Consider the following 24209-nt stretch of genomic DNA (forward strand, 5'->3'; position numbering starts at 1 on the left):
TTAACACATCTGCACTATTTAAATCTATCTGTCTGCATTTCAAAGTATTGAGTAACATTACCGCCTCAAGGACCCTGCTTTGTAATGTACTTTATTTTTGTTAACTTGCTAAGTAAGATTTCCAACATTTCATTGCTTCTCTTAGTCTTAACACCTACATTCAGTGTTTTTAATTGGTCTTTGTTTTCTTAGGCAGTTACTAATTAACAAGAAGATGCAAATGATAAAGAAACCAGCAGTTTACAATGTACTCTGGCTGTGTTTATCATGGAGGATCTTTTTTAATAAAACATTTGGAAAGAAATGAAAAAGAAAAAATTGACGGACTGCCAATTACTAATCTGCACCGGGTCACAGATTCTTCATTGATATCCTCATAAAGGAAAAAAAAGCTTATGAATGAAAACATTAACAAGCCATGAAATTAGACAATACATTTCATTATCGACAAGGATCAACTTCAAATTAAGCAACTGGACTATCATGAAAACCTGTCAATGCCTGGCAAGATAAAGTGCCAGTGTGAATGGATTAGTATTGTGTTCAGGGGTCAGACTTAATAAAACTTGCGTATGCACAAAAACAGCCCCGAAATATGTATGCTGAACCTTCCATGTCAAAGTCGGGATATATAAAAGAAAATTTGATAGGAAAGCTTGTGTATATTTAGAGCAAATCTGACCCATTCATACCAAACATTTCAACTGGGAACTGACGGCACACTAGATCAAGTAGAGAAATGCAGCCAGACACGATAAAATGATGACTCCCGTGCATAAATGATTCCTATTACTGCACCATTATTATAATGTACATTGATGTGACAAACATATTAAACCTTAGAAGTGATGAATATGATCTACAGATTTTAATTCCCTTCTGAATGGACCAATATTGTGTACTTGCACTGAAGAACTTTTTTGGTTTTTCATTAGTTTTCGTATCAGCTACCTGTTTACTTCTAAGAGAGCTGGCCAAAAGGTCAGGAATATCTCAGCCAAGTTTTAGCTCTATCACGTCTACTGTGCTGGAAGCCACTCAGATTCCACAAGGTGTGGGTGTACATACTTAAAACCACAACATATTTTTGATGACATAAAAAAACAATTTTCAGCAGAGTCCAGTTTAGCTAAAATAATTGTGGCAACTGACAGTACTCAAATTGCAATGAAGCTGCTTTTGTTAACCGTAAGCAGTTATATTCCATTAACATACAAGTCATCTGTGATGCCAAGATGAGACTGCCAAACATTGTGGCTCGTGGCCTGGGTCAACCCATGATTAATTTATTTTGAGACAAAGTAGCTTTGGCAGATGTGATGGTGCTGTATGTAATGTTTGGCTTGTTGATAAGGTAACTCGCTGAACCCTTGCTGCTTCATAAGACCTGTACTATTTATTGCAACAGCAATCTTGTCATTACACATGCCAGTTGATATTGGCTATCTACTCAGTCACTGACACCTTACATCTTTCATGGAACCCCAGAATGCAGAGGAGAGGCTCTATGATATTGTGTATGTTCTTGCATGCTCAGTTGCAGAGTGCTCCACAGGACTCCTCAAATGCAGGTGGTGTTTGTCTCAATGCATCAGGTAGGATGCTGCTCTACCACCCAATGAAGGTCTGCAGTATCATGACTGCATATGTATGAGGTTGATTAGCATAGTCCACATATGGTTGTTTCAGGGTGGCATCTGGGTAGTGTACAGGGAGCGTTTACGTATACACGTTTACAAGAAGATTGTAATTTGTAAAGGGTAAATTACATAGAAATGTGGTGTACATCAGGTTTGATAAATCAGATTTTTTTGGATGTATGCATACTTTAACAATCAAATCCATGCAAAGTTTTATAAAAAATGAAACCTCAGGTTTGGCTTCTTGATCCTGTAGTCATAGTATAGCTCCAGATGTTCACAATGCTATACCAGAATGCCAGAAAAAAAGATACTTAAATGGGCAGATAAGTTTCATAAAGTGCTACCACAAGTGAAAGATATGGCAAGGATTTCAACATCCAAAAAAGCTACTTTTTAAAAATGATATAAAACTTATAAGCTGGAAGGGTGTATGGCAGTAGCTTTACAAGGCTTGCAGATTCAACTTCGATGGCAATGAACCAGTAGCATGAAAAGAATAAATCAATGGAAATGGAAATGCATTTTTGTTTGTGGTACAAAATGGCATTAAAATATACCTACAAATAAAGATAAAGACAAGTTAGAAAATGTAACATTCGGGGGTTAACTGTTTTACTAGTTTGAGCATATTTTTGTTAGTTATCACGTTTTGTTTTTTAATATTGTTGTAGCCATGAGTCCTATTAAAAGATAAAAATGATGATAGAATCTATTTATATGTATTAGAGTACACAAAATATATATATAAATAATATATATAATGAAAAAAGGAGTTCAAATAAGCTTCTGCTGGAGGAAATTGCATAGACAGTAGTTAACTACTTAAGTAATGTAAAAATTGCAACAACTTATGTCCTTTTGTTAGTCATTGGTTGTGGTGGCTCCTTGGCTAATTTTAATTCAAATTTCTTAAACATACTATATAGGGCAAAAGAATGGGCCAGGGTGCTATCAAGACAGAGTGGAACAATATTGACTCTTCTTTCTGTCAAAAACTGTCTACAAGTTTACCCACAAAGCTCCAATGTTTATGGAGATCTAACAGGAAGGTTCCCTCACACTAGGTTATTGTACTTATTTGTTTGATTTTTCTGTTTCCTGACCATTGATTTCTTTTTTAAAACCATGATAAACTAAATTTGTTGCAGTTTTTAGCTTGGCCCATTTTATTTTTGCCCTATAGTATAAAAATCTTTGAAAGAATTACCTGATGAAGTTAAAATCTATGTGGAAGTCTTAGGCTAAAACTGGTAGCTGTATGTGACCATGATGGACAGTAAGTCACAGAGCCCTTTTCAGATAAATTATAATATCAAAGAAACATTCAATTATCATACACTGCAGATAATGCAGCAGGGAAGGCATTCTTAATGTACAGTAATGTAAATACTGAGTATACGTTTATTCCTGCATGTACCGTATAATGTGAAACCAAGCCATGGTTAGGAGACTCATTCCCATTTCCATTCAACTCTAAACATGTTATGTTCCACGCATTTTTTACTTCTACGGTCAGGAGAATCATGTGAACTCGGTGAGGTTGTGTGACAGAGGTTCACACAAGTTGCCGCAGTCACTGCATTACCTACTTCCACAGGCAACATCAGGCACAAGCAGCTGCTGTGCTCACAAATCTGCTTGCGTTTCACTGTGTTGCAATCAAGACCGGCTATTATTTCACTGTTTTGCTGTCAGGAGCAGCTATCAAACAAGCAAAAAGATGAAGATATCCAAAACATGCAAGTGACTCTCAAGGCTAATTTGAAACAGTAAACTAAGCTGTATTTGAAGATGTCCACAATCATTTTCTGTTTTAAGACAGACAAGTCTGAGACTTTGCCAATGCTTTACAATGGCAGGTTTTTATATTTAAAATATTTGTGTAGTGTGGCGGAACGGTGGCGCAGTGGTAGCGCTGCTGCCTCGCAGTTAGGAGACCCGGGCTCGCTTCCCGGGTCCTCCTTGCGTGGAGTTTGCATGTTCTCCCCGTGTCTGTGTGGGTTTCCTCCCACAATCCAAAGACATGCAGGTTAGGTGGATTGGCGATTCTAAATTGGCCCTAGGGTGTGCTTGGTGTTTGTGTGTGTCCTGTGGTGGGTTGGCACCCTGCCCAGGATTGGTTCCTGCCTTGTGCCCTGGGTTTGGCTCCAGAGGACCCCCGTGACCCTGTATTCGGATTCAGCGGGTTAGAAGATGGATATTTGTGTAGTGTGCACTACTTTAGATATCTCAATAAAAACAACTTTACAGACACATTTCATAAGTGTGGCAAATTGTAATACAATTGATAAACTAGTGCTTTCACATGGACAGAAGGACATGATGATGACAGTATGTGAATTTCCCCTTGGGATTAATAAAATATCTATCTATCAGTAAGTCATTACTCTATGTGTGGACGCATCCAAAAAACATGTTGCCTAAAGTATATTAGAGGTATTTTTACAAGATATAGGATGAGATTCAGGAGAGTATTGTGTTTAATTATATGCCTTTTGGGCAATATGATTCATGCTATAAAGGAAGAATATAATTAATATTTTATTAAGTGCCCTTTGGTAATATCACACGTATGTTAAATGTTTACTGACAAGATGAAATAACTTAGATTTCTGGCACACATCTGTCCATCTCTGCTATTATACATCTGCAAAAATATACAGAGGAAAGCAATAAATTAAAATTACTGCTACAATTAAAGTTGCCTAATATATAACCACATAAAACACAGAAAAAAGGTTTAGAAATCTCAAATTCATGTGGGGCCCATCCAAGAGACTTTAGAAAGCAGTTTATTCACTCACTTTACAGCTGTGTACATTTTTTGGGAATATTAATGTACTGTATTTAATAAATACCTTTTGTTATTGACCAGGGTGGGTTTCTTCCGGGTACTCCGGTTTCCTCCCACAGTCCAAAGACATGCAGGTTAGGTGTATTGGCGAAGCTAAATTGTCCCTAGTGTGTGCTTGGTGTGTGTGTGTGTGCGCGACCTGTCCTGGGTTTGTTTCCTGCCTTGTGCCTTGTGTTGGCTGGGATTGGCTCCGGCAGACCCCCGTGACACTATAGTTAGGATATAGTGGGTTGGATAATGGATGGATGGATGTTATTGACCAGTAAATTTAAAATATTGAACTGAAAACAAAACTGCACATATCCCAGCCACATATGTATTAATAATAAACAGAAAAGTACAAATTCCATAAGAATTTGCACCTTTAAATCAAAGCCTGGGAAAAGAATCTTTGCTAGTAAATACAGCCTTTTAGGCAGAGTCTTCCCAGGTATGTGCATGTGAAAACTGAATTCTTTGCAACTGCAACACAACCAAAGCACACATTTTGACCTGAAATGAGGTCTGGGCTTCTCCCAAACATTAACATTTGTGTTGCTTTTCCTCTATATTTTGCTTACTGTATATTTAGAGCATAATGTTTATGCCAACTTTGAGGCTTCTGAAGATTGCTGCAGGTTTTTCCACTTACTTTCTATGTAAGTTTCTGCAGTTCAGTCCCAATAGAGACCATACAGCAACCCATACTTACAGTTGAAGCAGGCCACCAAGGACAGACAGATAGTATGCCCTGCCATTGTAAACAGGGAGGAGGCCATGTAGAACAGGCAAGAGGCTCACATAACTCCTCCAATCCATAAAGAGGAAGAAAATAGGATAGAATGGGCCAAATTGGATCTATTGACCCTTCAAGGAGGTAGACAGTCTGGGCTTTGCCTTAAGCCTGTTTTTTTAAGAGTATCTCTGTCCAAAGGACGTAGCTGTAATGGCCAGTTTAATAGAAGAACTGCGTTCAGAGTTTTGTTATCATTGATCTTAGGAGGAATTCTACTGAAAATCTACAATGTCCTTGTGTCCTATAACTCATTCCTGAAGTTTTTATACTTTTTGGACATGTTTACCTCCATTCATTTAATTAAAGTTTTAAAATGCTTCATTGGCCAACAGACCCCTTATTTCAGAAAGCCCTGGACAATCACTCAATCTGCAATTCATTTACCCAATTACAAGATATTAGAACATAACCATAAAGTAACTAGCTTAACCAACAGAATGAACACAGCCCTTTACAAAGCATTCACCTGCCACTAAATGAGCATCTGGTTGGTCCAATTGTCTTCTCATTATTCATTCAGACTTATAAAGAAAACTAAACAACTTAAAACATGTTACCCCCCTCCATGAAATCAAACAATGAAACACAATTAAGCACAGAAGACAGGACTAAAGAGTTAAGTCATCCTTGACCAAAAACAGACGATGTGTTGAAATACAAATAAGGATGTAGCATTTTGTATTATGTGAATTTTTTTAAAAAACATTTTGAAATCTGAGAATGTGTTTTAAACACTGTTATAAAATGAATCGAAGTGAATGGGACCGGAAAGTAAATAAATCTATTAACTTCAATCAAGGTAAAATTTCTTAAAGAGGAATCCCTTAAGATAAATGCATATGAAACACCCTGATTTTGCAAAGATGGACTCCATTTGATTAATGTGTCTTCAGGAGGGAACTGGTTGATCCTGAACCTATTTCAAATAGTCAGAGTAAATATGGAATACCAGTAACAGCGGACTGCACAATAACGTGCAGTGAATACACTTGGCTTGACCATTCATAGTCTTCATATTCTTTCTCTGTACGTTTAGCATTTGTTTGCTCAGAGGTTGATGCGCGTGCTGCTTCCTGAGCAGCTCTTGTTTTCTCCACCCTAGTGGCCCACTTCTTCTCTTTTTTCGTCGGCATCTTTTCACGTTAAAACTGATTAAGTCAGTGTTTGTGCTACAATTGCTTAGTACGTTTACTTATGCTGGCATATACGTCTTCAATCTGCCTCAAGAATGATTCAAGATATGAAGAGGTAGGGGAAGTGACGACAAAGATGGTAGGGAATGAGAACGACACCCTTATGCATGCGCTGCACGGCCGTTGCCGAGAGTTGATTGTACAATAAAATAATAATTAAAAGAGTAATAAAAAATGATAACACTGAAAACGGACAGTAGAGGTCATGTAGTATATGTGTACCAAATTTCAGGTCAATCGTTCAAACTGCGAGCTACAGGTGATTTAAAATCCTGGACAGACAAACGGACAGCCACGGTAGCGTATTATATAAGAAGATTTATTGAATGATTTATTTTCAGAGATAACTGAACATTACATATTATAACACATGCAATGTAATTAAGCTCAAGGCCTTACAGGTTTTGTGCCATTGTAAACATGAATTATCAGAAAAATGATAAACAAGATATTCAGTTCTTGTACTTTTACACTGCACTGACATTGAGAGATGTTTCAATTCCACAGAGTCCACTACAAAGACAGGTTTCCAAACAAATCCTGTGGTTAAGTAAGACTTCTAAAAGAATTCTGGATAAAATCCAGTGCAAAAACATACTGTAAGTTCATGGGAATCATTTCACACAAGGACTGCCAATTACAATTATGGGGAGAATTAAAGTTTAGATACATTATTAAGGGTAGAGCTTGGCAGTAAGTTGATAATTACAAAATTAATTTTGCATAATACTTATATTAAAACACTACTATTAATTTTCATAAATAATATTTAATTTCATCCATTGTTCTAAAAATGCTAGGACTAGTTTCAGAAATCCAGCATAGTTCTGCACTATTATGTATCCAAAGACAGATTTTTAAAAGTGACTTTAACTAAATAATTTAGATATAGCATTAGTTACATTATTAACTGATAAAAAAAAACATAATTAAGAAACACGCACCAGAGCATCCAGGTACACGTTTGTCCATTGCACTTGTTTTGCCTTTTTATCAGCTAAAACCATCGGCCTTCCCAACACATCAAGATATTCCTGCAAAGAAAATAATACAAATAAAACTGTAAGCCTGTTATAATTAATAAAAAAGAAACTTTCAAATCTAATATAAAAATACAATAAAGAATACATTTTAGTGATTCAAGATAAACAACCTAAGGGTATTTTTAATATTATTGCCTGGATTGACTAACATGTTGGCTGTTAGGAGAACATAATTTTATTACTTATATCTTACATATTTTTATCTCTGGGATAAAAATCATAAATTACCAAGTACTCTTATGACATCTGCAAAATACAAAGAACTGAAATATGTACAGAATGTAAACTGTGAGAAAGAGGACGGTAGAGTCTCGCATCAGAAATTGGCAGTGATGACCTTTTGTTCTTACAATGCCTGCTAAAGAGTCTAAAATATTCTATATCTGTAAAATTATTTGTATTTTAAGCATTCTAGAACTTTCAAAATTGAGAAATAACTACATTTTCAGGTAGGTGCACTTTTAATTAAAGTTGGAGGACTGAGTTAACAATTTGAAATATGGGTGAAGAATTTCTAGGCTCGGGTGTGATTACCAGGGTAAAGGTCCCAGCATGATGGAACAGGCAACATGGACCACACCAGCAAACGACACTGGCAGTTAAAGCAGGCCACCAAGTACAGGCAGGAAATATGTGATGCCATTGTCAACAGAATAGTCAAGAGGCAACTCCTCCAATTCATAAAGAGAAAGAAAATGAGATAGAATGGGACAAATTAGATCTGTTGCCCTGTTTTTTAAGAGTACCTGAATGTACAGGCTGTAGCTATAAAAGACAGTTTCTAACTCTGATGGCAAATGGTAGACTTGGTCCAAATGTAGCATTGGAAAGTGGTTTACAGATTGCCCTTTAACAGTGCAAGGGTCGACTGGCGGCCCAACGGCCAAAGGATGAAAGGATGGGGGAAGGCAGATACTTTTGGGCACTGTCTCCCCCAAAACACTAGGTGGCAGCTTCCCTGGAAAGTAGCAGTGCAGAAACTTGGAGTTGGGTTGCTCAGCCCTGTTGGGTGCCGTGTGTGCCGCCAGTGGGAGCTGTAAAGGGACAGCAGGAGTCGTGCCACATCCATAGCCCGAAAGTACTCCCATGTCACAAGGATGGAAGCTCCAAAGTACTTCTGGGCTGAAGAAAAGACCAGTTCTCCATCTGAAACGGAAGTGCTACCAAGTAACGTGTTCTAAAGGACAGAAGCACTTCGGGGTCAAGGACTATAAAAAGTAATACTGGAGACCCAGCAAGCGAGCCGGAGTCAGGAGGAGTGTCACAGAACTTGATGTGGAGGAGACAATTATTGTTATTATTATTGAGAATATTGTGTTCATTTAATTCCTGGTTTAGTTTGGCTAGGTTGCTTTGAAGGAGCACTATTTAAAAGAAGAAATTATTAAAACACTTCTTAGTGCTTTTACCCTGTGTCCTGTGCGTCTGTCTGTTGGGTTTAAGGGGCAAAAGCGACCTCTAGTGTCAACTTATCTACAACAGAGAAAGTCTGTGTTTTGAGTTGGGAGCAGAGTTATAGAAAATGTTTACTGTTTGGAAGAAGAGAGGCCAGAGTTTACAGAAAAGAAAAACAGATGTAGAAGTTAAAGAGAAAGAGAGTATGAAATTAGTACTTTAGCAGGACCAATATTTTTTAGGTAGTCTCAGTGGAAGAGTATTGTTTTACCAGTTTATTAAGGCATCTTTTCTCTATATTTATCTATCTCTGGTGTGCTTGTTTAATAAACACACCTTCATAGAGAAAAATCTTTCCAAATTATGTTAATGTCGAGGTAAGCCAAGGGTCAGTTTTCTAGTAGATTATTAGAAAGAAAATCGGTGAACATTTTGACATATTTGTATTGATAATACAGCAAGAGTTTGGTGTTTAGATATACACAATAAAAACATAATCTTTAGCTGATCCTGATATACACCATATAACCGAGGCCCTCTTACGGTGCCACACACATTGTGTAGAGGCTCAAAAAGTGCTACAGTGCATTTATAGCACAAATAAGAATACAAAAAGAAGGTAACACATAATTAGGGTTCCTTCTCCTCACCCTGGAGCCTTTCTTTTTAGATGTTACAGAAGAATGATCTCCTTCTCCTTGCTTCAAAGTAATCTCACAAATGTAGTAGTATGATTTCCACACTGCTTTGTCTTTTTCCTGCTAAAAATCCTTTAAGTACAATAATAGTACTTAATGATGTATATATGCAGGATGATTTAAAAACCCATGCTTTACTCTCAGTGGAGTCCAACCTGACCTGACACAGATTACTTGGCAAACAAACAGCTGCAAAAGACTCCAGTACTCAGCGAGATTACACTGCCCCAGAATCCCTTAGAGAGAACTGAAATTCCGAGAAGACAAAAATATCATTTTAAAGGCACCAATGATGGCAATGGGGAATCTTTTTTTTTAAATTGGGTGTGGTAGAAAATAGCCTCTAGCTTCAAGCTCTGTCATCAATCACACAAACCTGTTGCAGAAATCTTTATATGCCTTTAGCATTATTTTAGCTTTAATTAAAACATAACTGAAATTATTCCAATGATCTTAGGAAGGATTAAGTGACTTGAACAGTATATTTCTCAGTTCATTAAGGCTATTATGTTTGCTTAATTCAGCAATTGGGAATATACAGTACATTATAGGCTGTGGTGCAACAGCATAAATTTGCCCTACAAGTGCAAGAAAATTATTTGGGCATGGGTAGGTGGAATCATTGTTTTAGATTTCAACAGAAAGATTGGCATAATTTGTGAAGCTGTAATCATGATTAATAACATCCTGAGGGAGAGGGCAGCTTCCATTTGTATGCTTCTCAGTCAAATACAGGTTTAGTCTTGTTTCTTTTGTCCATTCCCGCCTGCTCTATTTGGACTCCTTTTGCATCTGGGCTGTGGTGCTTTAATACCCCTTGTATTACCCCTTCTGATGGCTCTGGTGGGATTTTTTTTTATATTTAATCAAACTTATGTTGCATGGTATGTAACGTAAATGAAATTCAAACTGCAAAAATCATACAATGTGGGAAAACTGTGTAACATTCTATGTCAGAAATATTCTGTTGAGCAGTGTGAACAACTGGAGAGACTGATAAAAGCAAAATGTTGAAGAAGGTCAAAGTGCACTGTGCCTCATGGTCCTTTTTATCAAATGGAGTGGCTTCCCTACTTTCCTGACCCCAAGTACAAAATTCATACTCTTTCCCTTTTTAGCATTTCACTTTCTTTCCATGTTTGCATACCTTTACTCCTCCACCTCTCAAAAGTCATTGTTCACCAAGACATTCCTCACAAATTTAAACAGAAAGTTTCTCTATTAGCTATATTGAAGCCAAACCTAAATTTTATGAGCAGAGTCAGCAACCATCCAGCAAAGCTACATCCTATGCCCTGAGGTACCTTAAGGAATCTCACGTATGAACTTGAACAATTTCCTTAACCAGGGCGGACATTTACAGCATGTCATTTTCTGAATTGAGAACATTTAGTGGTTATTTTATCCATGTGTTTCCATCCATTCATGTTCATAATAAACTGCTCATCCAGCTCAGGGCTAATAACACTCTTAACAATAATAGTTCTTAAATCGTTCTTTACTGGATTGTGTGGTTCCTTGTTGAAACATTGCTCGACAATGAACAATTTCATTTTGTGAATGGTTCTTTGTATTTGAAATTGGCTCTTTGGCATTTGCTCCTATCATGTGGACAAATTGTTAAAGTATAGTAGGATACCTAGCAGAATGCCAATAGATCATGAAAATCTGGGCTTAGTCTGTTAGTGTATGCCACAAGAGTCCTTTTAAAGATGGGAATCTATTGTATGTTACAAATCTATCATTATTCATTCATAGTTATTTGTAGAACCTGTTACAATTCTAAATAAATTGTTCCCCTATAACATCACACTGAAGAACCATCATTTAGAAGGTTGAAAAGCATTTTAGAATTTCCATTTAACATGACATTGCACGTCTTTCCCGTGTCCCTCAGCCCTAACACAGTCCCAAAACACACAATAACACAGCAAAACACCACCACAAAACACTCATCTTTCTTCTCCACTCCTCCAATGCAGCTTCGACTTTGTCTTCGTCGTCCTGACTCTGGCACCTCGAGTAGGGGCTGCAGCCTGCTCTTTTAGCCCTCCAGGAAGTTCTCCAGGTGGTAATTGGCCTAATTAGGCTGCACTTCCGGTTGTGGCTGCATTCCAGCCCACAGAGGCTCGTTAAGCTGAGCAGCTCCTCTGGGTGGTGGCCACGGAGCCCAACAGGTCTGAGCCCTGAAGTCCCACGCCTGTGGCCCCGATATAACCCAGGAGGGCTGTCACCACACATTCCGGGGGACATGGTGTGTGCATCCCATGGCTGCTCCCCCAGTCCCAGTATGAAAGGGGCGTCCCAGCCGGGACCCATGCATATACATACACATTTACATGTATGTAAAATTGTTGGTCATAAACTTTTTCATTTGCTGCACCCAGATTAGGTAAAGTTCTAAATAATAAGACAAAGGTTAGATGGCCTGTCAATTCATATTGACCTAACATGACCAAAATAATTTGATCTGAGATCAGAAGGTCCCCAAAGTGATATTTTCAACTGCAGTATTCTACTAAAAAACCTCATTCATTATTCTGTACCTATAGCCCTCAGAGTGATGAACTGCTTCCAAACTCTCAAATATTTCTGTAAAATATATTCTCAATCTGCTTGCAGTGCGCACACTTCTTTTTGCTAGTTGAAATCAATCCCACTTATTCCTTTTATAACTTAAAAAATTTCTGTCAAGACTCTTTATCTTCATTTGTTTAGAGTGATTAGATTCAACACTTTTTCAGTTCTATTTTGCTGCTTAGGCTACAAAGTGGTGCAGCAGATAGTATCATTGCCTCATGGATCCAGCCTTCTAGGTTCGAATTCCCTGATCAGTTTGCGTGGAGTTTGCCAAATCCAAAGTAGGCTGGATAGACTCTGACTCCCTGTGAACCTAAACTGGATTAACTAATGTATATTTGAGAATGAAAGTGCAGTATATTATGTTCAGTTTGCAATGTGGAGTACACAATTTATACAACTGACTCTCTTTCCCCTGCTGAGGGTCACCGTGGCAGATAACAAATTGAGTTGGACAGAGCATGGGATAGATCTGAAAAATTCCTTAGCATTCCCAGTCCAGATAACAAGCATAATCTGATAATCCTGCATTTCTTAGGATTCTCCTTGTGCCTTCAACATATTGTCCAGGTTTATTACATAGCGATGCTAAGGGGCATCCTTAGTACATGTTCAAACCACTTTAACTGTCTGACGTTAATACCAATACCATATTGACCAGTTCTTCAATGTGGAGGGGCTTGTGTATCTAAATTACCCTATAAAGCCATGTTGTTTGGAGGCTTGTACTCTTGGTTGAATTGCCCATAACACTGGTCTACAAAAAAATATTTTTTGTACGCTACTGGAAACTTCAGAGTAGCTCTTTATTAAGTTTGTTACACTGATTTCATATAAGAAATCAGAATTAAGCTAGCATATCAGTTTTTTTAAATACACATCATTAACGTTTTGACACTTTTGAAAATCAATATAATACTGTATATTAACACAATATCTGGAGTTTGGACTATGTCCCACCAAAATTGTTTTGATGTGTTTATTCTGAAAACAAACCAGAAGACAATGCTGGGGACTCGAGTGTCCCCAAAAACGTTGGAGGCATTTGCTTTTCCACTTCTACTGCACATCCGTCTCTCTTTGCAAGAACCAACAGTAGTCACCCATCTTGCTCGGAGTGAATTTTCCCCAATATCAGTTTTCCATCCCCTTTAAATCTTGATGAAATCTTTCCTTATACTCATCACTGACATCGTCCAGATTTGGTGGAAAAAAGTCAAGATGAGAATGTAAAAAATGCATCTTCAGTGACATTCTGGCTCCCATAAGCTGATACGATTACAGCAGGTTCTGCACAAGTTCAACATTATTCTCTGCTTTGTGACTGCTAAGAAAATTTTGGACAACCCACACGAATGCTTCCTATGCTGCCGATTCAGTTGGCTTTGTTTCCTTTTGAAGTCATCATCAAGCATCAGTTCACGGATTTCAGGAACAACAAAAACACCTTCCTTAATTTTGGCTTCATTTTTCTCGAGACCAAACTTATTTCTTAAATGCTGAAAAGCATCACCTTTTCTGTCCACTGTCTTGACAAAATTTTCAAAGTAATGGCGAATCTAATTAACAAAATGCCCTGAAATGCAATGTTATGTTTAACAGTAAAACCTCTACCTACTGCACCATCATTTCTGAGTTTTGTCATTATGCTTTAGAGTCATATAAGACCTGGAGCCTCATGTATAACGCAGTGCGTAGAACTCGCACTATAACATGGCGTAAGCACAAAAGCCGAAATGTCCTTACGCACAGAAAAATCCAGATGCAGGAATCTGTGCGTACTCCAATTTCACGTTCTTCCACTACATAAATCCCGATCAGCGTGAAAACTAACGCTCGTGCACGTGCTTTATGTAACGCCCCAACTCCTCCCAGAATTACGCCTCTTTGAATATGCAAATCAATATAAATCGCCCTTAAGCGCAGCCTTCTGTGAAAAGCACGGGGGAAATATAAGAATTTCAGCGAATACCAAGTGGAGGCAAAGGAAAAACATACTATTTGTTCAAATAAACCGTGGTATAATCAACAAAAGGAAGTTGATCGAGTGACATAGCGTGTTGGAGAAACTTGAAAGCTCACGTTCACAAAATCATACAGTGTCGGAAATAAAAAAGAAGTCACATATCAAAGTCGCCGTGAAAAGCCGAGTTGTAGCCCACTGTCTGTGTGTCATATGAAAGTTTATTAGGGTACAGAGAAAAAAGGCACACGGTGGGGAAAAAGCACGAAATGCCAACTTCAATCTCGACATTTCCACTTTAATCACGTAGTTTATTTTGTCATTAAAGTAGAACATCATAAAATTCATCTTAAAATTGTTTAATTAACCAGTTTCTCAAATCACATCGTAATTAAAGTAGCACGTTAAATGCTTTGTTTTGTATTTGATCTTCTATGTGCTCTATGTGTGTGAATCACTACTTGCTTTTTAAACCGGCTCTCTTCCTCCAACTGGACACAGAGTCCACTACATTCGTGATATTACATCTCTCTGAATAACTAAAATACTGAGATGTATACGTGATGTCATTTTCATGATGATAGGAGTTAAAGCACGTTATTAAACGTGTTTCACTTCAATGAAATAATTTATTGCAGCAGTACTCAGGGGCGGCTCTAGGCTTGTGGTGGCACTGGGCAGAGGAAGAATCGGTGGCTCCTTCGCCCGCCAATGTCATGCACGGTGGATGGCCACGTCCGTTGCAGACACTGCATAGCCGCCTTGTGCTCATGACACAAGCATTTAACTTTTGCTGAAATTTGTCGCTGCATTTTTTGCTGTGTTGTTATTTTATCTTTCTGTTTTATATTAAATATATATTGGCGTAGCCATCACTGCAGTCAGTGCTTTTCTTTCCCCAAGTAACCGATCGCCACACAATCAGCTCTGTAATAGAAGTTAAGCCATCTGTAAGCTTAGCACCAATTCTTCAAAACGTTTAAAGAACATTGAAATATCTTCGTAGTACATGTTTAATTATTCTATCCTTAACGACACTCCCAGTGAAGAATATAGATTATTTAAATGAAGTTAAAGTTTTTCTGTATAATTTAATAAACATATTTTGCTGCATTTCACCTTAAAAATGATATCGTCATCATATGTAAATACGTGCTTTATAAAGTGGCTCAGGTTGTGCGATATTATAACTGTAGTGCAAGTTTACAGTGAGGTGATTGTACTTATAAGTACAAACAGTTCTACAAGGAGCACTTGATTGACTGCTTTTAAAGTTCTTGGGATTAAACTGTTTCCGAACCGAGAGGTCTGTACAGGAAAGGCTTTAAAACGTTTTCCCGTGGCTGAGACAGTGTGTCCTTAAAGCTGTATACCGATAATTCTCTTTCTGATCAGCTGCTGCTGTGATTCACACTCAGATACAGTGATATAAATACTCCGCGTGGTGCAGTGAGAGTAATATGGAAAAAGATGATCTGCTGTGGCAACTCCTAACAGGAGGAGCTGAAAGAAGAAGAAGAAAAATAATAAGAAGAGGAAGGTGCAGTGAGAGTATCAACGCTAAAGCAGTTATGGTATTTGGAATACTATGGCTGTTCCCTGGACCATTATATTGTTACGAGTTAATTACAATCAGATGCATTACACTAATAAACAATATGCGGTTAGTTTCGGTGTATTTATAAAGCCGCATCATGAAAATAATGAGTAATCAGACAGGAACTGTACCATTGCTTTGACGCTGGGTGCCGCCAGTCTGCAAAACCGAGCAGAGAACTTGCGTACGACAGAGTATGAGGTACCGTGGAAAAGTGCGTGGCTTTACGCCAAGTGTAGGTTTTATACATCGCGATTTGAACGTGGAAAAGTTCTTACGCAACATTTCTGTGCGTACGCACCGTTTATACATGAGGCCCCTGGTTATCAGTAACAAATATTTTTTCTGCTAATTAAAAATTAATACTTTTTAAATAAAAATAATGACAAGGTAAACAACTCACAGCTGTTAGTAACGTGTAGCAAAGTCTTTTATGTCAATGTCATCCCTAGTGGAATTACCGGTATTTATCAAAATGGTTATCCACTTTTACTGTCCAGTCACCCTAGTTGTCCAAGACCTGGAACATCATAACTAAAAAATGGGACGTGCTGGACAAAAACTTTTTCAGATTTGGAGTCAGCAAGTGAAGCCTGTTAAAGTAAAGGTGAAAGACTCCCTGTAGCAAAATGCTTGTTGAACACTATAGGGTGAGGAGTCAGGAAATTAAACAATCCAGAAATAAAACTTTCCAAAAATGTAGTATAATCTCACCCAGAATAGTAAATGGAGCCCCTTTCCTGGAGTCAGGCATTGGAGAGGTGTTTACCACCTAATGGTAGTTTGACCATCCACGTTCATACTTAGAACATTAGAACATTATAACAATTTAGACAAGAACAGACCATTCACCCCAACAAAGCTCGCTGTTCCTATCTACTTAATTCTAAAATAAAACCATGTCTAGTTTTGAAAGGCCCTAAAGTCCTCCTCTCTACCACATTACTTACTCATATTTGTAACTTGTCTATGGTTCTCTTTGTAAATAAAAACTTCTTAATGTTTGTGTGACTTGGTCCAAAGAATCATCATGGACCTGTTATCAGGATGAAGTTTGGGGTTCATTTGCAATGCCAACTGTTACAGATGCATGAGTGGGAGAAATTCATATGTCTTAGACTGGTAAACTGCACCAACATCTGTACACAACATTTCTGATGACCCATTAAACCTCTTGCTTAAGCACACTCCTTCTTGACATGTATTCCACTTGGCATGCCAAACAGCAGAACATCCTACTAGTCTTTAATCACTCATGTAATATGTCTTTTAATGAACTGAAATGAGTCCTCTTGCAGTCCAGAATTGTTATAGCCCTAAATTTCAACTGTTAAATTATACAGATTTTTTACATCCTGTGGCAAAGCCTTGTATGAAGTTACATTTAACTTTGTTAGTCATGTCTATTCATCCACTGTAAATCAGCCAAAATCTGAATAACATTCATATTTGCATATTTAACATTTAACATTGTTTTATTGTAGCTGCTTTTATGTGTTTCTAATTTCTGCCAAATATCTGACAACTATTGACTTTAAATATTCATAAGCATTATAGTTACTACTGTTGTCCTTTATCATATAAATGTTGCACAGCTGAATTTTCATGAGTTTTTTTTAATGAGTTAATAATTAAAAATTTTAAAAACCCAATAACTACCCTTTACCACACTGTAAAAGCTGTGTATTTGTAATGTTTGTATACCTCAATAGGAGACCACAGCTGATATATCATGCATCTGATTTCCTTTTATTTGACAAATTAGTCGTTGCCAAATCAATAACTTCAGTAAAGGATTAGGATGTCTTAGCAGGGAGGTGTTTTTAGCTCACACTCCAGGTCCATATTCTCTGGCTGGGAAATACCTATTACTTATCCTTCTTAGGCTCATTTCTGGAGTCAAGGAAACAGCAACATCAAAATGTGTCTGAGTGACTCCTGAAGACACTGCAGTCCTGATTACTCCAATAATTTCATAATAACAAACTGCAAAAAAAGTATGTAATACACCTGTACAGTAAAACTGTATTATCTATTCCCAGGGATTTTCTGTTGTGCCTTACAAGAAAGGAAGTGACAAGAAGAATTAACACCCCCTAAATGTAAACCAACCTAGATTCTACAACTCACAAGGCTACGCATCCCTAAAGTAGCCTGTGTTAGCTTCAGTAACTGAATGGTTCATTGTGCACTTTAATTCTGGGGCACAGAAGTCTTAGAAAGTGGCCATTGACATACTGATCAGGTTAAAACCCAGGTCCATTATTTGCTGGCATAAGATATTAATAGGCAAACAGTGCATTCAGCTGACACACCAGTCTCCATTTTAAGGTGTGTCTCTTCCCTGGCCTAAAATTTTTTCTTTTCCTGTTGGGACTTTTCCTTTTTATGAATAAGACATTACTTTTGGGGTTGTGGTGTACTCGACAAGATGGGCTTCCCAGTGGTATTGTATTGTACATACATTATGCAATAATATGCCAACTTTAGGTGTTGAAAAAGGCAAGCAAATGTGTTTATGTGTTAGTAAGGGGGTATCTGACTGGTAAGACACTGCCTAAGACAAGGTCACTCCTGGGAATGGCCCATATCAGGACTAGGACTTATAGAAAACCACTAAAAATAAAGCTGAGCCACATTGGCAGTAGTGGGAGATGCCAGTGTGGGATGACTTTGCCCATAGAGAAGAGCACCAGCATAAACTTGACAGAGAGGCTGTCTGGGAGGTATAGCCTTCTATCCAATAAAGAGATACTGAGTTCAGGATGGGAATTCGAGAGGTGGTAATTTCTGTTTGTTGTTTTAGGGCACAGGGTTTGGGCTAATAATGCAAGAAACCATGCTATCACTTTTGGAGAGTAAGGAACAAAAATATTTCCTGGTAGATCTAGACCTCTAAAGCCAAAGAAAGCATAAGGTGTATAAGGAAATCAGGAGCCTCAAGAGGAAATTGCAACCTGGTGCCTGAAATATAGGAATACTCCATTTCTAGAAAGCAATTTCAAAGCTGAAAAGAACCCCAGGATGAGGTTTCAAGACATCTCATGGCAAGAGTCAGACTGAGTATAGAGTAAGGAGGTCAGTCAGGACAAACATTCAACAGGCAAGAAGAAGAGGAGCCTGGGTCTAGAGAGATACAGTAAGAGGTTAATGAAGTGTCTGTGTTTTACCTGAAGGTGAACAAATGGGCAGGCCATCACATCTGGTAGACAAAGTTTGGGATTTGAAGAGGGGAGGTTCATTTATTGTTTTGTTCTGTTAATTGGGTAGTTCGTATGAACCTATAGTTTTGTGCACCTGTCACCTTAGAATTTGGTTATTTACAGGACCCACTTTTGTTATCTTTTTGCCTCCTTGGAGTTTGTCTTCATGCCATGAAGGTCCTCTTCTGTTTGACTTTAACAGAAGAATATGATAAATACTGTCACATCTATCACATTTATAAATGTAATTTTAGATTTTAAAATGTTTATATTTCTTTAGTATACAGTAAACCGCTTAAATTGTACTGTAATAACATTCTCACCAATGTGGCAAAATATTGTGGTTGCATGATAAAAGAAATGAACTGACAGTTCCAGAAAAAATTAATACCTCTTACAATAAAAGTTTATTTTGGCATCAACTCTTATCTTTTCTTGGGACTTGTGCTTACTTTCCCTTCAAGCCAATACTAAATACATATCATATCCAAGATCTGTGGTTTGTGCTGTCTTCTTTTATCTGTTCTCCCTTACATAACTGCCTTTTACAGGAGAAAGTAGGGTGAAATGATACCTTTTAATTAATTGTCTTTTGTTATTATCCTTTGTTGTATTTAACAACCAATTATTTTAGCTGCTCCTTTGTTCAAAGCATTTGTGTTATCTGTTCAAGTACATTTAATTTGTGCCTTTTAATGACTGTTTTTACAGTACCCTGGGTAATTGCTTGCTATGGTACCCCTGAGCTCATCACAATGTCTAGTTAAGGTTCAGCTTAGGGGCTCTAAGTCTAGGTTAGCTTCTTCCTTTAATAATTCTGAATTGTAAATCCTTAGTTTATATAGCAGTCTTTTCACTGTCATAGCTACATTTCCAGACGATGTCTTAATTGATGGTGAATGGGACAGAAAACTAGAAGTTTAAAGCTTCAAAACTCACCATTGGTTTATTCTATGACACTAAGAATGGCATTAGCTATGCATATGATCTTGCTGGCACCGTGTTTGACCTTGAATTTCTTAAGCATGGGAGGACTGCCATGCTTACAATGTTGTGATTGTTCTTTGGACTTGGATTTATCCAAATTTCATTCCTAATTTCATCCTTAGTTATGAACTGCTTACATTTTTCTCACACTAAATTAATTAGTTTGCTATTCTCCTTGGACAACTGGATGCAGCGATGCTTCATTTAAGGAGTCAACATTCTAGGAACTTAACAGGCACAGACCTTGCTTATGTTTAATTGCTCATGAAGAATACATTCAACTGACTTATAACCAATCACTATGGTGTCTGGCATCTCCAGCACCATCGATCTTCAATTCTCCCTTAACACAGCCTGTTCTTCTGTAACAGACATTAAAGGCCAGCTAAACCTTGGACTGACTTCAGCAGATGACAGAATTATGCAACCCATCTCTTAATTGTCTCATATAAAGGGGGACTGTCCCTGGTAAACACTGATGAGGAAAGAAAATGTATTGTTTCTAGTGCTAAAAATTCAAAAATGGCATTCTATAAATATAATTTCTGGAAACCTGCAATTCACATATTTTTATACACAGAATCTAACTTTTGAACACTTAAAAATTCAGCACCACAGAATATACCAGCAGCCATACCATGTGCACTTCAGAAGAGGTCATCCATCTGAACCCAGTACTTGGATATCAGACGACCTAGGAAAGCTTGGGTTGCTGCTAAAAGAGGTGTTGGTGAAGCCAGCAGGCAGTGTTTTCTATGGGTCTGGATATGGATCCCATGGACCCAATGTAGGGATGGGAACACTGTGCTGTAAATATTGCACTATCCTTCGGATGACATGTAAATCTGAGGTCCTGACTCTCTGTGGTCATAAAGGACTCCTGGGCATCCTTCGTAAAGACCAGGAGGTTTCAAGATGTCCAGGCTAAATTGCCCTCCATGGCCTAGTCGTTTTGGCTCCCTAATCATTCCCTGTATCTAACTGGCTCTCTCTCTGACCACTTCACCACATAATAGCTAATGTGGGGTGTGCAAAAATGGCTACAGTAGTATCATCCAAATGGATGCTACACATTAGTGGTGGTTAAAGTGGCTCCCCACTTACTATATAAATGTAAAGAATTATTATTAATATTATCCTTTTTTGGCTGAGAGGTAAAGCATTTTGAACACTCCTTATACATAAAATTAGCTTATAAAAAATTTGAAAAATGTAGTACTCTATGATATTGTGGAGTTTCTGTCCACATCAAGATGTTTGTTGGATTAGCTGGTGACTCTGAAGTATCCTAGTATAAGTGAACATGAGCAGAGTGAAAGAGTATCCTGAAATGGGCCGACATATCATCCATGAGCGGCTCATGCCTTGTATTGAACATTTCCAAGTTTGCCTCCGACTGCCACAAACCTTTAAAAAGTGGATTCAGAAAGTAGATGGATGGATACATGAATAACATACCACAAGATTTTGCATTTGTATTACAATTCCTTGTATGATAAGCAGCTATCTCAGGTTTCAGACATGTTTTGAGATTTGTCAAAATTATTGGAAACAGCCAGTTTGACAGTGAAGCGCAAGAAGAACTGAGAGGTACCTCCAAAGTGCTCTCTTGAGAATGACTTGCCCTAAGTCTCCCACTCTTACCTGTTTGTTAAAACTGAATCAGTCAGTTAGGAGTTTTATAACCGTACAAGGTCCTTCGTAGTGTTAGAAACTGAAAAATGTTACTTGCATCTCAATTTTAAACTTACTCCAGGTGTCTAGGTTCTAACGATAGCTGGAAAAATCCCTTGTTTATTTTCAAAGGCTGTAGCTTATTATATATTTTAGACCATACACCAATGTATATAACAGCTTACAGTAAAGACTACTGTAAATCAAGCTTTTAATAGTATAAATGCTGAAAAAGAATACATCATACACAGTTAGAGAATATCAAGTCTTCAACATTTTGCCCTGATGTACATTTGTGTAAACTACACTGATCATATTTCTATCAAACAAAAACAATTGAAACAAAGTTGTGAAAAATATTGTCACCTGTGTATTGATCCGTATTGCTCCAATAGATGGAATTTCATAATAATATCCTAGTAAAAAATGGAAAAAAATGACATTAAATTGATAGCTTTCACTTTATGCAAATTCCTAACTATATGTACACATACACATATACACAACACATTAACCTACATTTGCCAGAAAGCATGAAAACCCAGAAGCAAAAACAATGTCAAAATACATGGAAAGTTGTTGTGCACTATTATAGTTATGATGGTTAGAAGGTGAGACTTCCATTACTATGTAAAAGGTGTGATGTGATTACACTAGAAAGTACAATGTGTTTAATCTTTTATAAACTGAGAAGAAAGAAAATTCTCAGCCAGTTGCCTGAGTTCAAGGTGTAATGATAAACTGTAAAACAATTCTTAGCCATCTTACTGGAAATTTCAAATTTGGGCACAAGCTGGCAAATTTATCAGGAATTCTGCTAAGAATTTTATACAACATGATACAATGACCAGGCTTCACTGATAAGGCGATCGACTATCAACTGCAGAGAAATGTGCTATTAACAGAACGACAGACTGTCGCAGGGTAAACAAACCAAAAACACATAATTAGGGGACTCTTTAGCCCTACTGATTTATCTAATCTTTATATCTTTGGAATGTGGGAGGAAACCGGTGCAAACCTATGTGGACCCTGGTGCAAACTCCACACAGTGCAGTTGGGGGTAACATAGACAGCAATGCCTACCATTACTTCACTATGCACCAAATTCATTGAATAACATATTTACATTAACTTAGGCTTTAAAAATTGAGTTTTTGAATTAAATTTTTGTGTGTACGTCATTTTTACCTTCCTAGCGCAAGCTAAATTTATGCATGGAATCCAAGCAAGATTTTATACATGAGACCACATATCTCAAAAAATCAAACTTGGGGGAAAAATGATCATGCTTTCAAATAAAATAAGACCTACATGTTTAAGGCCATGTTTGTTTGTCATTTAGAAACCTAATAAACAGTGAACAGCAGAACAAAATCACGTCTCCCAGCACAATTATGCTCAAGAATAAACAATAAAAATAAACAAGAATGATAATTAAATAACACGATTAAACAAAAGAGAATCAACAATATATTGCAAAGATAAATTGTAAATTGCACTGAATTAATAGACTAGTACTTTATTGTCAGACTGATCGTTGTTTAAGATGTTGACAATATAGCAAGATTAACTAACTAAACAGAATGCTCTCAAGAATCTCTTAGAAATACAGGAAGTACATTTAATATGGAAACGAGTAAGGACGTCCTCGTAAAAAAGGTGTTGGGAATCTGAAATAAACTATTAAACCATGTAGTTGAAGTGGAAACCTTAATAACTTGTAAAAACTATCTGAATGAAGCATTATGACAACTTAGCTGCTAGCTAACCGAATGAGCTTGACGGACTGAATGGTCTTATCTTCTAACAATATAAAACTGGCTAAGCACTGCACAATGGAAGAGATCTCATCATTTTTAGCACAATAATTAATATGGTAAAGCCGTTAGCGAAATAAAAGTAAATTAATGTTTCAGTAGCTCAGACTGATTTTGTTGTGCTTTTTTAGTACTGAAGATAGAATGAAATGGATACTGACTTTAGAAGAAACCTTCTGTCCATCACATCCACGAGTCACATTAAGTTAACTATGTGAACACATTATTTGCAATGCAATGGTCAGTGAGAGCAGATTGAGGAGTGCCTATGATAGGTTCAAATGCAACTATCAAGTAATTGGTGGAATTAGTGACATACAGTAGTTGTTACAGTCAAGGACTGATACACAAAATCAAGAACTAACTTTTTAAGACAATTGCAAATTAGCAGATACAACAGCTGATAAGAAAAGACAATACCAAAATTAAAGGCAGATTTCCAGTAACAGCTTACTTTTACACTCATCTCAAATAGCTCAGATAGCCATCTAATTACACTCCTGCATTAGCTAGCGTTAAATCATTAGGCAATGATCTTTTCATTGTATTTTATTCTGTTTATTGGTCCCTTGTGAACACCACTTACTATGTTATGCACTTAAGATACAATTGTACCTATTCATATATTTTATTACAAAAATTAGCAGTACATTCATATCAGAAGTCGCCGTTCTAGTGCAAGGTCCTCTAGTATTGCTGAAGCTCCTCATTCTTTCTTGTACTTGTGATTTGACTCTTTCATAATTTATAGTAGCTCCTACTTCACTATTATGATCTGTAACAA

The 24209-nt window shown here is 37.3% G+C and overlaps 1 protein-coding gene across 4 annotated transcripts in view; it reads right to left on the minus strand.

Annotated features, from left to right (window-relative positions):
• The window catches only part of LOC120534138 (voltage-dependent calcium channel subunit alpha-2/delta-1), a 690895-nt gene that overhangs the window by 125213 nt on the left and 541473 nt on the right, over positions 1-24209 (minus strand). For all 4 annotated transcript variants that reach the window (XM_039761461.1, XM_039761460.1, XM_039761459.1 and 1 more), the window contains exons 14-15: positions 21972-22021; positions 7410-7499 (exon numbers count right to left, since the gene is read on the minus strand). In XM_039761461.1, coding sequence (XP_039617395.1) covers positions 7410-7499; positions 21972-22021 — 140 coding nt within the window. The remainder of the gene's footprint in view (positions 1-7409; positions 7500-21971; positions 22022-24209) is intronic.

This window comes from Polypterus senegalus, chromosome 8 (genome assembly GCF_016835505.1).
Source record: "Polypterus senegalus isolate Bchr_013 chromosome 8, ASM1683550v1, whole genome shotgun sequence".
Classification (NCBI taxonomy): domain Eukaryota; kingdom Metazoa; phylum Chordata; class Cladistia; order Polypteriformes; family Polypteridae; genus Polypterus; species Polypterus senegalus.